Below are 18,074 nucleotides of genomic sequence, written 5' to 3' on the forward strand. Positions count from 1 at the left end.
GGCTGGAATCAGAACTAATGGGTGCTGCACCGTGAAACTCGGCTCAGCGTTTTTGCCCCTCTGCCTTTTTCAAATAGGCTACATTCACCTTATTTTTTTTTTTTTTCCCCATGTTGCCTCATTCATTGTGCACTCTGGTTAATTAACAGGACTAGACTGTAAAGCAATCAAGTCAGGGGTCTAGAGCATGCATCATACTCGTGGCATGCAGGGTATGGTGTGCCACAAAGCAGACTGTCGTGGCCGGCCCCTTTCCTCTGTGCAGCATTTGTGTGGCTTGGAGTGAGTAAGACTGCGCTGAATGAAGCAGGGGCATTTGAGAGGTAGAAAGTTGCCCTTGCAGCTCTGTAGGTTGAATTTTATTTTAGCTTTTGTCACAGACTTTCTGTGAGCCCTTGGGCAAAGCATCTGATAGCTCTGGGCTTCACTTCCTAACCTGTAAAATGGATAAATGCAACTCTGCCCGAAGATGCTGTGCAGGTAATGGCTGTGGAGTTAAGCAATAAGCCTGCCAAGAAGGAGAAAAATAGTCAAATATTTAGCTCAGGGTTAGTTATACCTGGCAAAAGAGATAGAGGGTAACACAATAAATACTGTGGAGAAGAATAGCAAAGCAGTTCCTTTGTTCAATGACTGCTTTTGCCTTGTTCCTCAACTGGATCTTACAAGATTAACGGCAGGTGATTATGTAAAATCTCTACTACAAAGCATATGTAAGAAATGTGAGCTAAGGCCTTACCAGTCTTATTACCTGACCTTGCATGTTCCCTTTTGCAACCTCAGCATTTTTGTGGATAGGTTTTTCTGGGTGGTTATTTTAAGAAAACTGTGTTAAAATTCTTGCTTCTGTGCCAGGTACCTGCTGTTTAGCAAACGGGCCATGACTAAGCATACACTGGAAATTAGGAGGATCTACGAGTTAAAGCAGTGAGATTCGGGGACCGTCTTCCCTTAGGAGCACACATAAAGTGGTGCTTGATTATGAAAAGGATAAATCTGATGTGATTGATGCAGCGGGGGATTGGATTTGATGATCTAGAGAGTCCCTTCTGGCCCTCCCTACTACTAGTGAACTTCTTTTTAAGGAAGGGGGGCAATGCTATTTTGGTGGCAGACAACAGAGAAGTGTGTAGATACTTGCTGGTGGCTAGTAGTACTCCATCACAAGATTTAAACACATCCCACCACCCTGAAGGTAGAATACATCCCTCTCCTGGCTCTGCCAGTCCTGAACACACCCAGCAGAAGAAGGTGCAAGGATCCTACCTCTTTCCCTCTTTGCATTTTCCAGCCACTGAGAACTTTGAGAACTCACTCTCCTTGAACTGATACAGCGAATGTCTCCACTCACAGATTCCCTACGTTCTTCTAACATACTTACCTGTCTGCCATCACCCTAATGACTGTGTCCCTTGCAATCTTTTTTGATATATGTCTCCTTGGTGAAGAGGAGCAAGGATGGGATCACCTCTTTACACTGTGAAACTGAGGCACGGAAGGACTACCTGAGGACCTCAGCAGCATAGAAAGGACCTGCAGCCCAGTCCAAGGCTGCGATGACACTGCTGGCCTCTTCTTCATCTCCATGCACCTAGCTGGGCTCTCCCTTTCATAATAGGAATGGCAGAGCAGAAAGTGTTTTGCAGCACGTGCATTCACCAGTCTGGGACTCACGTCCTTCTGGCAAGACAAAAGGCCTGAGCTTGGCATTCCTGAGGGCACAACAGGAGGTTGTTTCAGAAGAGATGCACAGCAATATTAGCTATATTCCTTTTTTCCCCCTTGAATAGCTTTAATTCCTTAATTGCTACTTGCTAATAAGTTAAAATGCTGTGTTTCTGTATTATCTAATGGTACAGGATAGGCTAAGGGAGTTTGTTAATCAGCATGCTTTCAAGGCTGGGAAAAGATTAAAAAAAAAAAAAAAAAAAAAGCAGCAACATGTTTGGAGATGGTGGATATAAATATGACCCAAGCGTTACCTGCTATGACATTTTAGCCAGGGGGAGGCTGCGCATATTATTGCTGGGCATGAGACTCTGAAAAAGGATATGAAATAGTGCATAAAAATTGTAAATGAGAAGGCTTTTCCTCTCCAAAATGTTGCTGTTCTTAAGGACTTGCAACATATCTCTAGGGCCTGATCCTGCAGATAATACCAGGTATAGCACTTCTGTGTGTGAGTACTCCACCGGCTTCTCCAGGGACTGCTCGGAGCAGGGAGCATTAAGCACAGTGGTAAATGGTTGCAGGATCAGATTCATAGTGTGCCAAGCATTTGGGATGAAAAGAGCTATAAAGAAGTCACATATTATTATGTCACATTGCAAAGGTCAACTCCAGTATTTGTTCTGTCATGAGGACATGACTGAAAGGCAAAAAAATAGTGTCAGGGCACAGGGGAAAATCATTTTTTAAAAACTGCCTTCAGGGCTGAGGATACAAAATTACATCAGTGCTTAGAACTAAATTCCCATCCACACCCTGCAATTCAATTTCAGCTCAGAAAGGCATAAAAGTAACAAAATCACCTTTCGGTGGCACGTCTGCTTATCCGCTGACATATCCCCTGAAAAGTCAGCGATATCTAAACTCACACTCCCGTGTGATTCTGGCAACAGTCACAAAGTGCCAGAGCCCTGCTCCGTCACAGACACCGGGGCGGTTTGCAAGATCCACTTCGCTGCTAACACCGCGTAGGCACCCGCTTAATCCCTGTCACCACCAGCTCTGGATGAGCCATGGTGACATTGGGGAGAGGTTTTGCAGTGGGACAGTTATCCCTCCCCTAAAAACACCCTCGGCTGGAGCATACACCTCCCCAGCAATGTCATGGGGAGGTTTGGGGAATAGGACCCCTTCGCTCTCCCTGCCTCCAGTAATTTGCCCTGATCACAGCTACGTTGCAAATATTAATACCCATCTCTTCGGGCTCACTCATGTGGGGAAGCTGCTGTGAGACAAAGTGGGAAAGTCAGACAGCCAGAATAGTCCTGCCTTAACTTACGAGGGCTCGTATTTGCTCTGCATGGAGCGTGGTTTTGGGTGGATTAAATTGATCCACATCCAAAGTGGACTCGAGCAGCAGCTCCCCAGCTTTCTGGACCAACAGAGTGCTTCTCTCTGCACCAGCAGCAAAGCTGCACAGGACAGTCAAATTCAACATTCACCCTCTTTCACACGCGTCTGCTTCCAGCAGAAGCCTTGCAGATTGCTGGCAGTGGCTGCTGCGATGCTGTGACATATGGGGACCCACCGGCCTCAGCCTCACTACATAAAGGCTCTGGTGTGCAGGGAGTGCACAGGCCGACAAGGGCTTGCCACCGCGGGAGGGAGGGGAGGACAAAAAGAGGAATTACCAGCCCTCGGCCAACTCGTGCAGTTCCTGTCAGCCACGACCTTGGCAAACCCGTGCTCCTTCGCGCTGCCAGAGCAGCGAGCCCACACCGCTCTCCCCCGCTGCCTCTCTGCGGGGCGAGGGAGGGGAGCAGCACCGGGACAGGGACATTTCCAACCGCTCGACAACAGCTACGAGCACCCAGCTGATCAGACACCGAGGCTGTGTCTACACTAGCAAACAGACAGTGCAAAGGCTGGCCTGTGGCAGTCTGGCTGTTTAAAGGCTGGCCTGGTTTTTGGCCAATTTTCTCTAATTGACCATGCCAATTAGACAGTGCCCGAGCAACTGGCGACGGGACAACACAAGTCAAGGACAGTCCCCAGCGAGCAGTGAGACTGCCACCTTACTCTGAGGCATGGAGAGGGTTTGGCCGCACGGAGGAAACCGTGCTGTGCCCCGTCGCTGCCTCAGCTGGAGTGCAGCCTGCGCCGCTCGCTAGTGCAGACGCAGCCTGAACATCCGCGGAGGACGGCTGCACTGAGTTTTGCATTCATCCCGCGTTTCCTCGCCGCACAGACAAGCCCCAGGAGCTGCTATGGTAGGGAGAAGCATGTGCAGTTCCCATCACACACAAGAGCCCCTTCGCTGCCAAACGCACTGGACACGACCTAGTCCCGCAGCCGGTGGACCCCGTGTGTCGTTTCATGCTCAAGCAGCACACGTCCCCGGCCTTCCAGCTGCCCCTGGGGTCGCAATGCACTCACTGTTGCAGCTGCCGGCGGTGCGAGTCTCTGTCGCTGCCACGCTGCGCTGCACTGGCCCTTCCGGCGTGGCCCTTCCTGACAGTCAATGGGCGAAAACAAGGGAAGGAGACAAACAAAAGAGAAGGGAAGGGTGAGAGAGGGAGGGAGGGATGGGGGGGGATGAAGCAAGGGGACAAGAAGGGAAAGGGTATGTCTTTAACTGAACCACATGTCTTTCACTGGCTGCAGCACACTGACACTGCACAGCCCTCGCTGCGAGGGCACGGGGGCGGGGGGGGGGGGGGGCAAGGCCCCCAGCCGCTGCTTGCTGCAGCCTCGTGCCTCGCACCAGCATTTGCACCAATGCAAAGGGAGGGCAAGGGGCAAGTGCTGGTGCTGGCAAGAGTCGAGGGGGCTTCGTCCTCCTGAAACATCTCCCTGGCTTGCAAAGTAATGTCCCTTGGAGGGCCCTGACTCCCTCTCTGCTGAGCCTGAAGGACAGAGGAGTGTTGGGGGCCTGAACTGCTGCTGTTTAGCTAGTTCCCAAGCACCCTGCTCCTCGTCCATCACCAGCCCCCTGGGCGTGGGGAAAGGCCACATCCACCTCTGCCAGCAGAACAAGCTCCAGGCCCGACGTCTTAACTCAGACAAGCGCAATCTAGGAGCATTTTGCTTGAGCAGAGACCCCAGGCTGCATGCCTAGTGCCCACGATGGGTCGCTAACTCAGGGGCAACACGAGGTGTCCAGGACCTCTCTGACTGGGGCTCCTTAGGTGGGACTGCAGGATCAGGTGCTCACCTGTGCAACAACAAGTCAGGATCAGCTAAGCTGTTGAGAAGCCTGTTTATATTTAATAGTGTGACAAGATAAACTGGTCACATAGGTGTTATCTCTGTGCCATACAGGCCCCCACATAGGACAGAAGGCAGCAGGACACACGCCCGCAGGACAGCAGAGTGCTCAAGGTTCATCTGGCAGATGGTGCCTCCATCTGGAAGGCTGCTTTCTTGGTCAGGACAGCTCTTCTTTCTGGAGCACCTTTCATCCAAATTGCTCCAGGCTCTTTACAAAGAGTAAATCTTCAGCGTGGCTCTGAAGCAGGGTACAGTTACAGTCATTCTGCAGCCAGGATTAAGGGCAACTTTGGCCAAATGTCCCAGTTAGGAAGCACCTGGTCCATCACCCTACTCTTCCCCAAAAGTCTTCCTCCTCTCTGTACTGTCACTGATTGGGGGAGGGAGAAAGGCCCTCAGCCCAGAGGCTTCTGATCACCTGCAAACCTGTCACCACTTTCAAAACTGGGCCCTATGAAAGGACAGGGGAAACAAAATAATGGAGCAGAAAATACAGCACTGTGTTTTCCATGCATCAAAGCAGGAAAGATTTAGGGAACGGGAGGGAGGGGAAAGGGTGGGAATCTTGGGGCACAAATTCAGAGTGAATGACTATCATAAAGTCTGTTGATTTTGTAGTAAGATGGCTTTGCTGCTACCAGGACAAAAAAGTAGGCAAAGTCCCCCCATGAAAGGGCAGCTGGTGAGACTTCTCGATGTGGTACTTTGGAGCGTGGGCTGACGGCTGCCAAGGGAAAACCAAAAATTTGGGTTTAGGGTGTGTCCAGATAGTCATCACCCTGAGCACCTTTCTGCCCTTCACCAGAGGTGAAAATTGAGCTGTTAAATGCATCTGCTCGTTCTGTTTAGGGAACTGCCCTGTGAATGCCTGACTAGCCTCCCAAGTGCTTTGCTCCCTTCCCAAAGAGTTGAGGTAGGAAATGGGTGGGAGCAAGGCTTACAAAATTGTTTCATGATGCTTGTTTAAATTGCCTCTGCATTACAATGTTACTGTTAGAGGAAAAAGAAAAGAAAGATCTATCACAAAAAGCTGCGTCCTAAAGCCAGCTGTGGCAGAGGTATGGACATTGGAAAGAAGCAGAGCAGATGAAGTCATCAGCAATGGAAAAAAACATCAATATAATATAGTGCAGAACAAAGCAAATTCTACCTCAGACACGGAGCTGAAAGAGAAACATCTTCGTCAGTTCTATTACCATGCATTTATTCCAATAACAAATAACTAACCCAGAGAGTAACCCAAACCTGATTTATTCCTCTGTCTAAGTAAATACAAAGAGGCAGCCGAATCTGACTGTAAAAAACACTGATCTCATATGTTTTCCTTGTATGTATCGGAAAAAGTGGGAATGGAGTTTCTGCCTTGTTGCCAGGGGATGTTGGCAAAGCATTTGAGTTATAGATATTGCATCTTGTCACTAATGACTGCAGAGAACTAAAAGAGATTTGGATTTTTTTAATACTTCACATTAATTGATAATTTGGTCTCAGAATCCACAGTGGAACACAGGATTTGCTATATTGGATCAGTCTACTGGCCCATAAAATCTGGCATCTTGCCTTTGTGATGCTCTGAAAAATTATCATCCAGTGTCTGTTTATAAGGTTGCTGGCCATTTTTGTAAGGCCATACGACTGAAACAGAGAAAAGCTCTTTCTGGCCTCCACGGGATGCCTCTTTAAACCTTGAATCATGGGTTTGGCAGGGCTTATCATGGTCCGTGTATTACTTCTCCTTAATGCAAGAAAGAAACTCTGTAACTGTGAACATTTTCAATAGAAATGCTGCTGTTTTTCCTCTTGCTCACCACAGCCCAAATATGAGAAGGTGAACTTGTGTTTTCAAAGTGCAAATGGGAATACAAATTGGGATAGAGCGGGGGGGCATGCCTTGTATTGAGCAGAAGAACATTGATTAGGCAGTATAAAAATTTCCATCATTAATTCATTTAGCAATCTTATCATATGTTGCCCACATAATTGGATGGGGAAGAGAGAAGTGGAATCACTTAAGCGTTCAAAGCTCAACACACACCAAGAAAGGATTCCTATTTCTGCATGTGTGCAATTTTGTGCATCGTTGCCCCTTGATTGTACATTGAACATGCTCTCTTTGACAGCCTAGCCCTAAACAGCCTGTTTATTAAAGACAGCTGCTTGCAAATAGGAGCTTTTTCCATCCAGCTGCCTTGGAGAAGGGGCTCTCAGTGTCTGTGAGAGAGACTGTGGAATGGGGGAGATGAGAAGGGGAAAGCCTGTGGGAATTCCAACCATGCAGGAATCAGGGGGAAAAAGAAAAAAAAAGAGAAGAAATGGTTTCTTTCCATGTAGATGTCTTAATTAAGAAGGACAAGATGTTTGGATGTTAATTTTTCTAGTGAGGTCTTCAGTTTGTCTTCAAGCAAGGCCACTCAGGAAATCTATCACTTAAAAAACCACTCCACATGTTTTTTTTTTTTTAAAAAAAAAAAGCAAGCCAAGTCATAATTTATCTCCACTCCCATTGAACTAGCTTGTAAGTTCTCTGCCTTCAGTTCTCCCTGCAAGGTTTGTGGCTGTTCCCCACCCTTCCTGACTGATGGGTGATCTCCTGGCTGCCTCCGCAGCAGTGAGTACCAGGACCACACTCCTACAGGTGGAAAGGTAGGAGTAAGCAGCCAACTAGTTGGGACATGGTGAAGATATGGGCCCAACAACCTGGAGAAGGTTAACACCTCCAAGTCTTGCTCAGTTTCAAGTGGCAGTGCTTCCTCCAGAGTGTGAACAGTTCCTTTTCTCATGCTCCGAAACACACACGCTGTTTCTGGTGCATCTGGGGCTTGAATACCGAAGCTCACTAGCATGCAGTTCTCCACCTTCTTTTGCTCTACTTACACTTTTAATCAGGCCACTTTAGTAAAGTCCAGGAACCACCCGCTCCTCTGGCCTGCCCCATACAAAATCCTATCTTGCTTTTTGGTGATGCCACAGAGGACTCTGCTCTGCTGAATCTCCATCGCGGGAGAGTCTCTCTGATTTGAAACTAGGCACTGTGCTCTTTTCTATGTTCCTAGCTTTCAGGCTAATGGGATATTCAGAGTGGGGAGAGGGGGAAGAATGGAGCACACTGCATGCAAGCAGCCTCTAGCGGGTGGATATTCACTTAAGGACCACTGTTGGACAACAGAAATTAGAACAGGGGTAAAAAAGGTTTCACAGTCAGAGGGGGGAAAAACAATTCAAGGATGGGTGCGAATCACAAGTACTCTTCTTTGCCTCTCTAGATCCACTTGCTGCACCCAGGATAAGCAGAAAATGGAAAAGAATCCTGCCCTTCTTAGTTCGGTTTTGTTGAAAGGGAAATGCATTGAAGAAAAAGGCTCCAGAAATCCCAGCAGAAAAGTTGCTGTCTCAGGTGATCACAGCAGAGGTAAACAGGCTTGGGCAAGCTTGGCTATATGGAAAAACGATCCCAGATTTCTGAACTCAGCTGAACCTCTGTCTTCTTGGGGTCCAACCACCATTTGTCTGGGTTCAAAATTTAATGGTTATTCACAGCAGCCCTTCCCAGCTCCCCGGGGAGCAGGGAGCAAGCTAGGCAGCTCGTACGAACAACCAGAAGTCCAGCCAGGCTGGGGTCAGAGCTCCACAGGAAAAGCTTAGGGACGAGTATGAGAACAGACCTGGCCCATGGTGGAATGCCTGCAATGGTCTTCCAGGCCCCAGTAATCAGCAGCACAGGGATTTCCTGAGACAGAGGAGGGCTTTCTGTTTTCATATCCCATAATGGATTATTTTTCTTCCACAACTCTGTTCAATCACTTTTTCCACCTTTTTCAACTGCTGGCACCTACAATCTCATGTGACAAGGAATTCCATCGCTTTACTACCCACAGTAGCACCTCTGTTTGATCTGAACCTGCCATGAACATCAGCAGATTTCTAGGTCAGGACATGCTGCCCAATAAATCCTCCCTGTTTGGCTACATCTGTGACCTGTGCAAATAGAAGTTCAGGAGTTAAAAAACAGCAAGAAGCTAAACTGAAAGGCTTTGAACTTCCCAAGGTTTCTGGAGGGCAGTTGGGCTGCTGGGAGAAAGCAAATGCCTCAACTCAAACTTCTGGGAACTGCACCAAACTTTGATCGAAAAATCATAAATTCGATTAGTTCTCAGCAAGTGTGTGAGGGTTTGGGAGGCATGTCGAGGGGTTAAGCAGAAAGCCAGAGTCTGGGTGAGCATTCAGCCTGTATTAAGCAAAAAGTCTTAGCCAAATGACTTGCAATGCTGCGGCAATGTATCCTGAGCAGAAGAGGTGAACATGGAGGTCAAGTACCATAGCAGGGAGTTTTCATTTCCCCAAAACAAACTGCTCTTTTGTGTCTGTGCTTCAAAGATGTCACTAGATTGTGAGAGCTCTTCACCAGCCACATCTCTCTCATTACTGAAATGAAATAAATGGCAAGAGCATGACAACAGCAACTCAAGCATGAGAAGGACAGGTAGACAGTGAGGAAAGGGGGGAGAGGCTGCGAGTGGAGGGTTTGGCAGGGTGGAGAATTAGGGCAATTACCGTTTCTGAGAAAATGCCAGAAATGCAACACAACCTAATCTCCCCAATTAATTCCTCTGCACTTGAGCTGCTTTGTGTGAAGGGCTCTTAATGTTTCAGAAGGAGGAAGGGGAGAAAAAAAGACTCTTCGACATTTGTTTTTCCCTCAGTGGAGAAGTGGGGAAGAGGTAAGGAAAAATATCTGGTTAAAACACAAGATGATGCTCTTACATCTTCCTTTCAGGAGATAAGAAACTGTGCTGCCAATTCAATTTCCAGAGGTTTTTATAGGAGCCACAGAGATATCAAAGACCAACACGTTTAATATTGCACCAACTTTTCCTATGCACAGAACATGCCAGGACTGGCACGGAGACACCTACCACACATAACCACACCTGAGCACTTCCCTCACCTGCCCTGTTTCTGGCCCTACCACAAGTTCAGGGCAACTTTGCTCTTTTGCCTCCGAACTGCCAGTAAGGGCAGTAGTGAGGCATGGTGCTGTGAGCCACACCTTGCGGGACAGCCAGGGCTCACCTGGAAGGATGAGCAATGAAAACAAAGAAAGAAATATCAAATTAGGGGCTAGGGTGAGGGGTAAAAAGTTGCTGGGAATGTCATATAATAATTTCAACAGTAGATGCAGGCTCCTATACATAGCAAGACTGCAGGACTACTCTACCTGGTTGGCCCATCTGTGTCAATACTAGGGGTCTCCAGGTAGCATCTCCAAGGTACCATGAGACTTTCTTGCCCTTCCTCATTTAGATATGACAAAGCAGGACATGTTCTCCAGGATCCCAGTTGGTACAGGAGAAAATTAAAGTACTTTTCACTTGTAGGTCCTTTCATCAGTAGAACATATATTTACTTTCCCAGCATCCTGGGAGAAAGGTTTCATTTCAGGGCTCAGCTCATTTCTGGAAGGACAGCAAGGTGTTTGAGAGGGGTCAGCCTTCCTCTCCTCAGGGACTGCTTGAGAGAGCTTGCACTATCCACATTTTTGGGGAGAGAGCTGGGCACTAAGAGGGCTGGACAGTGATTTCATTCTGCTAGTAATGACCTCCCATGCTGTAAACACACTGCGTGAGATGGAAAGCAAAGCAACAAACAGAGCAGCAGGAGCATGAAAGCAGGCATTGTATGGCTGAAGGATACACACAGGCATTAAGAAGCCATGACAAGGATGCACAAAAAACGCTGGTGGGTAGACTACAGCTAACCCTCTGCAGTGAGTTCAAAGCTGGTGGGAACAGAGCACCATTTGGTGATGTCTGGGGCCTGTCTTCATTGAGGTTTAGGAACCTGCCTCTGTCTGGGGAAGTCTGAGTCAGACTATCAACTCTGTTTTCAATGTAAGGCTTCTCTATTAGTCTTATCTACCATGCTGAATGAGTCTCCAATGGAGCATGACCCAGGCAGCTGCTAAGCCTCAGTAATCTATTACTCACATGGAAACTTCACTGGAAAAATAGCTGATTGTTGCCCAGGAAAAAGAAAACAATTTTGAACTCTAGGGGAGAAGAAATAAAGTCGGAGATGATCTAGATGGGAGAGGGTCATCAGGAGGCAGATGGCCATCAGAAGGTAACCTGACAATGGGTATTGAAAATTATAAAGAATATGGTTTTTTCTTTAGCCATTTTAAAGAAAGAGAAGAAAAAAATGTTAGTAGGAGAAAGACAGAGTAACTCTTCAGGCTTCAGAGGAGGATGCATTTGCCAGAGGGACCCTAGACTTTTTAAAGAATTCTAACCTAAGGCCAAAGTCATGGCAGAAATGTTGTTCTGTTTCTGATGGTCTAAGGATGTGAGAGCCAAGGTTCATAGGAAGAGATATTAATCTTTTACTAAACCAACTGATATCACTGGAAAAAAACAAAAAAACTCAAGAGAGGGCTTGTGTGTCTAAAATTCATTCTTTTTTCCCCCTCCAAAAATATCAGATGTTCTAATAAAAGTTATTACTTCTTCCTGCAAACCTTGTCTCTCCAAAATCCAAAGAATGCTCCAGAGTAGTGAGGACACAGAAGCAGGGAGCATTTTTTGTTATTATGTTTGGCTCTGTGCTGCCAGAAATAGAAATATATTTTCAGAACCCTTTGCAAATCCTCTGTGTGTCTGTTTGGCAAGTGGGTGTCATCTGTGTGATGCTCTGTAGCCTGGAATATGCTCAGGAGAGACCTCTGCAAAAGTATGCATCTAAATTCCCTAGAGGTTTCAAGCACAGCACAGGATTTGGGGCAGAATGCCAGAAGGGTAGGACATAGGAGACCTGGAGAGAGAGATATCTGAATGAAATTTAAAGACTGCATAAATCCTTCCTCTACTGGACCTAAGACTTCGCTGCTGATGTCCCACCCATGTTAGGACATTACCTGGGAAGTTATTAAAGACTGTCAGCTAGGTTTTAAGACTGTGCTTTCTTCTAAAGATGAAAAAATACTGCCTTTTCCCCCAGCTTCCTCCATAATTAGCAACTCCGACAGTCCTGAGCAACTGCCACACAGTTTTGTTTGGGAACTGGATTTTTCATTTCAGGGGAGAAAGGAAAATGACCTGGACTTACACTGCAGCACAGATGAAGTCTGAGCCACAGCAGGGTTCTGAGGGGATGTCAAACCCTGGTCTGCTGGGTGAGAGAGCAGCCCGGGGGTCCTCAGCCCAGCGCTAGTGATGCCCCCGCTCTGGATGAACCTCCTGCCCTGCTGTGATGTCCCCGGTTCCCCAGGCAGCTCTGGGCATACATGCGCCTGACTTGCTGCAGTCCCGGACTCAACACTCAGCTTTGCTAGAGGCACAAAGTCCCTGACCTGCAGCATCCCACCGCCTGCTGTCACAGTCCTGAGTCATTCCTAAAAAAGAGTCTGTTGACACATTTTTGAAAGAAAAAGCAAGGAAAAACAATCTGCCCAAGCCTTTTCTCTCCAATATGGGTATATTCCATCCTGCTTTTCTACAGAGACCCAAATGAAAGATTACATCACACATTAATCAGTGTGTTGCAGAACTGCTTCTTCAGTATCCCTGCCTTTACTCTTCACCCAGACACTAGGATACTTCTCCCTTTCTCCCCAGTCCCTCCACCTTCCTCTGCTTTCTAATCAGATGCAACCCCAACCTACCACCTCCATAACCATCTCCTCTCCATCTTGACTTGTTGAAAAAAGGTTTAAAGGCAACAGCTGATGGGATGCCTCTGTGCTGCACACGGAAAAGGAAGCATCTGTCTTCAGCCTGAACGCCTTGTAGAGAGCCTTGCAGAGAAGTGAAACTATTCTGTCTGCTGTTTTTGTTATACAAATGTTTGTTTTCTGTATTCAAATGTGCAACAGGAAATTAAGCAGTTCACCTTTGTAAAGCACTTTTGCATCCCAGAAATGCAGGAGCCAGATGGTGTTTTTTTCTTTGTTTTAAAAGATTAAAAATGGGAAAGAAAGGAAATGCCTAGGAGTTAATCCTCAGCCTGGAACACACTCACATATACACATGCCCAGGTATCTTTGCTTGCCGGGCCTGGGCAGGAGCAAACACAGGGACGCAGTAGACTAAAGTAAACACCTGCCTGCAGAGAGCCCCAGACCTGTCACTTTATGTCAGCTTTCAGGTGGAATCCTTCACTGTATTCCCAGAAAATGATAAACTATAGTATTGTCCCAAGGCTGCAGCCTGGATACGCAAACCAATATTGTATAGAAATCACCTGTAACAGAACTTTGCTCCAGGTCCTACTGCTGGGCATGGCAGACTGTACGGACAACGGAAAGGTGTTGTGCAAAAACACTGAGAATCCAATCTGGGGAATTCTACCAGACAGGTTGTAGATGTGATACGGGACAATACCAAAGAGTTTCAAAATTCCTTGCTCAAGCCACATATGCACCTTCCATGGTGGAATCCCAGGAGCAGTTTGGTTCTCATACTTGGGCTCATCTTGGTTTCTCTCTGCACCAGTAAAAAACCTAATCATTTGGGTTATCTTGGTGCCTTTTGTGATGGGTCTGTGCACTTGAAAGGATTGTCTCAGAAGCCTTGAAGAACCAGTTCTTGTGCAGGGGATGTTAGGAATTAAAGTTGCAAGGAAGATAGACTCAGAATATGAATGCACAACTGCTGTTAAGCCAAATTGTTTCTCTCATCCACATTTGTTGGAAGAATTGAATGCCTGTTCATAGTATAGTTACAGTCAAGTCTCATACAGTCAATTCACATGAGCCCCATGTGGCCCTATTAGTGTCACGTCGGAGTTTGTGTTTAGAGGTTTGACTATTAGTGCTTGCAGGGAACTCAGAAGTGCAAGTTGCCACATAGAAACCAAAGGGCTTTCGCAGTTCAGAGACAGCAAGGCTCATGCTACTGCCTGCACAGAAAGCAGCTGTGCTAGAGTGGAGGGAGAGGGGAGGATAATTGTGCAGGTATGAGATAATAGCTGGATGCAGCCATAATATGGATAGGGGGAGGCAGGCGGGGAAAGCCAGAGACTGTCACATAACTGGGAATGCACCAGAAGAGTGAATAATGTGAGAGGCTCCATGTGCTCTCCTGGTAAGCACATCTCTCAAGATAGGGATTACAGGAGACTAAGGAATGAAGTATCTGGGTTCTCCTCATGTTCCAGGAGGAATGTGGCTAGGCTGTGGCTGAAGGAGGGATGAAGGACACTTAGTGCCTGGAGTTCTGCTCTCAGCTATGGGGAAATATGGCATGGGTGGGCTTCCCAGCTCTGTCACTGACTCCTGCTTTGGCCTTGTGCAACTCATTTAAACCTTCTGTCCCTCATGCCATCAGTGTGAATATGGGTAATCAAAACCACTTTAATTTGCTAGGATCCCTCTTAGAACAAAGAAAAGGTCTATGTGCATGCAAAGCGTGGCCTTACTGATCAAAAGTTCTAAAAGTATGAAAAGTCAGTAGAAATAGAGAAAAGAAAACCTCCTAAGAACAAAAGTGTCTCTCTAAAGCTGTGCTGGTCTGAAGTTCAGCTCTTCCTCTGGTAAATAGGTGATAACTAGTTACTGCTTTGGTCATGCATGACGAGTCACGTGAGCAGAGAAAAGTCCAATAAAAAAGCCATATGACACTGCATGGGAGAGCATGGAACAATCCCCAACAAAGCATTTGCACAGACAGGATGAGGTCTATGAGACACTATTAAGCAAAAAAAATCCAGTACGGTACATTGGTCTAGGAAGATCTTTGCAATCCTCATTTCTTGGGGGCCCTCTCCCATTGCAGAGAAGGCTCTTGGTGCTTCAGGTACACAGCCTCTGCTGGGATTTTCTCAAACATCATGGCACTGGCTGTGGCTGGCTTTAATTCTAACATTGGTCTGAAGGAAAGGAGCCAGGCCAGAGCATAGGGAACCACATGAGCCAGCTTCTCATCCTCCTCTTGGCTCTGCTTTTTCCTACTTGCTGCTTACTGAAGTTTCTGCAGTGATGCTACCTTGGCCACCTCTCTTCCCTGGGGACCCCTCTTCCCCAAGACCTTCTCCAAACATGGGTTTTTAAGGTCTGTTCCCTGACTGATAATTAAGCTTAGTGTCAAGCCAATGTCCTGGACTTGGAAAGGTGGTTTGACTTAGCAGAAACCTGATCACCTGTTTCCTCCTCCTCAGTGCAGTAACTCTGCTTGGTATCTGCCTAGCAATCCAACACATAAAGCAAGCCTTTTGAATCAGAACAAGATCACAAGTCAATCCTTTTTTAGGTAGCTGATAAAAATCAGCATCAAAGCCAAACAGCCATGTTGTTGTAACCAGAAATAAACCAGCCTTACACCATGCACCAGACAAAGAATCTCTTCTTAGCCTGTAGTGGGTGGTCCAGTGACAAGCCCTTCCTCTGGTATCCTTCAAAAGCTTTACACATCAGCTTTTCCTATAGTTGAGGAAGGATGAGAAATATTCCCCCCATGGGGATGCTGCCATCCCAGGCAGATAGGGCAGTGCAGACTGGCGCAAAGGGAGCGTGCAAGGCAAGGGGAAAGTGTGAGTGTAAATCACAGAAGATATGGCTGGAAAGGCATTCCTGACTCATCGAGTCAGTCCCCAGAGACTAGTGCAGGATTGGCCTCTGCACTGAATTCAGGCATTTTTATCTAGTCACTTCCTGAACTTCTTTAATGACAGGCCCTCAGCAACCTACCTCTGGCAAATTATTCCATTGTCTAAATGATGTCCCTGCTGGAAAAAGTGTTTTGAGGTCAAGCCTGAATTGCCTATTATTTCCTCTTCCATATTTTATGCACTTATCAGTCAGTCTTTCGGTTGCCTTTTTCTAGGCCCCTGTATTAAGTTTCTTTAATCTAACACCAGAGGTCACAGCCTGTAGTCTTTTAATCATCTTTGTCACCCTCTTTGGATTACCTTTAATTTATGAAAGTCTTCAAAAAAAGAGAGAGAAAAAGTAAGAAGAAAAAAAGGAGTGACTTCAGAGCTGACCCAAAGTGTAAGACTGTGTGCTGGAATATCAGAGCACGTTCTGTGTGTAGGCAGCTGCATGGATGTCTGAATTATACGCATGCCTAAGACTATAAAGGAATGAGGACAGCAGTTCAGGGATCAGGCACACACAAGTGTGGGTGGTGGACATCCATGTGCGTGTTTCAGTGAGGGAATAACCAAGTGGGTGAGCCCAGAGCTCCAAATGATTTACTGTAATATTTCCTAATCTCTCTTTGCTCTGAGCATCAGACTGCTGCTGGAGCTGCCTTACCCTGTAGTAATCAGTGCTGTAGACATCTCTTGACATCCCAAAGTCTCCAATCTTCACCAGCAGGTTGGCTCCAACCAAGCAGTTCCTGGTTGCCAGGTCTCTATGGACAAAGTGCTGGGAGGCAAGGTACACCATTCCAGAGGCGATCTGGCTAGCGATGTGGAGCATCTGGGATAGCCCTAGCTCCCCTTTGGCTTGTCGAGGCTGCCCATCCACGAGGATCATAGCATCTGGGCCATGTGCCCTATAGGGAGGAAGAAGCAAAAAGCATAGAGTTGGGTCTCCAAAGTGACCAGGAGATAGGAATCCCACACGGTCTCTGTTTCCAGGGGGGATTAGCCCCCAACTTTCTGCTTGGTGAAGACGTACACACAGCTCCAGTGGAAAGAAAAATGGAAAACTTAAGAGAACAGGAGGTTGGGAGAACATTTGGTGGGTGAGTGGGTGTCCTACATCCTTCTCCTATCCTTACGCTTCTCCAGGCAGCTTCTTATGGCCACAGATGGACACAGACTCCTGGGATAGAGGGACCATTGGCTTGATGCAACATGGCCCTTCTTCTCTTGTAAGACCTATCCAAAACTAATAAGCCTCCAGATATTTACATGTTCACTCCAGTTAACTCTTACACCTTGGAAACCTTTCCAGAGGTAGAGATATCACCCCTTTTTCTTCCACAGCCATCATATCCTTGTTGCCTAGTCTCCTCCTTAATCCCCACACAGCCTCCTCTATTTCCACCAAACACCAGTCCACCAAATATCCTCCTCCTAGTTGACACCAATACAACCAGATATCACAGAAAAGGTTTCAGAAGAACACCGGCAGCTTTGCCTCTGGAAAACACATTTTATATCCTAAGCTATCCCAGAGGTAGTGCAGCTACTGTAAACTGGAAAGGCAGGAGCAGAGGCCTGCAGAGGTTAGACCTGGATGTCAACAAATACAGAGAACATCCTGGGCAATAAAGGGAAATATTTTGCTGAACCAAGTGTATTGTAAATGCAGGACTTAAGGTCAGCCTCATTCCTGTCCTGCCCCCTCTTTTAATCCCTTCCCGCACTGTGTACCAAGCCTGGCTTTGCCATGCTCCCTCTGTGATGTTCCTTCCCCTGGTGGACCTCACCCTGTGGTAGCCTGTGTGAAGGTGGAATAACAAAAGCCCTCATACTTAGGGAAAAGGAAGAGATTTACTGTGACCTTCCTCCTTGTGACTAAGATACAGCATGGCTTTTCCTCTGAGGCTTTCAAACTATTCTCTTTGAAATGATTCTTGGCATTTCACCCCCGTCATCAACAGTAACCCCACAGAGAGCTTGCAAATTGAAATTGCCTGTACAGCGCTTTACCTCCTTCTTGACATGGGACTAAACAACCCATAACAAGATCAAAACTGTTTTTTTCCTTTGTCTCTGTTCCTTAGTTATTCTGTTGGGCTTGAGGGCATGCAAAGGGATTAGCATCCAGACATTTGGGGTTCAACTGACGTAGTTTTTCATATACCCTTGCCTTCAACCACCTCCTGCTGCCCTACCATGGGGAATATGGTTCTGAAGCTCCCCTCCTCGTAACAGGAGGACAGCTGAAAGATGAGACAAACTCCAGAAATGAGTGCTGAGGAGCCAGGTATGTTTCAGGAGCCCCAAGCAAGTGACACTGCAGCCAGTGTGGGATGAGCTAGTGGGAAGAATCCTGCAGAGCCTGCAGGGCTGGAGATGCCAAGGGAATCCCCTGAGGCAGGAGGGGATTGTGGGTGAAGATGGCACACTGGAAGAACTGCTACATGCAAGGAGGAGCTGCAGAAGAGCATATGCAAAGATGACTGCTTGATGTCTCATTTAAACCTCACACAGTGTGATTTGCCCCAGGAAATTACCTGTTGGTGATA

General features: G+C 47.0%; 1 protein-coding gene across 2 annotated transcripts in view; it reads right to left on the reverse strand.

The window, feature by feature from the left end:
- The window catches only part of NTRK3 (neurotrophic receptor tyrosine kinase 3), a 245,009-nt gene that overhangs the window by 25,631 nt on the left and 201,304 nt on the right, over positions 1–18,074 (reverse strand). Inside the window, exons 15-16 of one of the 2 annotated variants that reach the window (XM_026121296.2) lie at positions 16,187–16,430; positions 4,105–4,179 (exon numbers count right to left, since the gene is read on the reverse strand). In XM_026121296.2, the coding sequence (XP_025977081.2) occupies positions 4,105–4,179; positions 16,187–16,430 (319 nt within the window). The remainder of the gene's footprint in view (positions 1–4,104; positions 4,180–16,186; positions 16,431–18,074) is intronic. The other variant, XM_026121297.2, reaches the window with a different exon arrangement.

Source organism: Dromaius novaehollandiae, chromosome 10 (assembly GCF_036370855.1).
Source record: "Dromaius novaehollandiae isolate bDroNov1 chromosome 10, bDroNov1.hap1, whole genome shotgun sequence".
Taxonomy (NCBI): Eukaryota; Metazoa; Chordata; class Aves; order Casuariiformes; family Dromaiidae; genus Dromaius; species Dromaius novaehollandiae.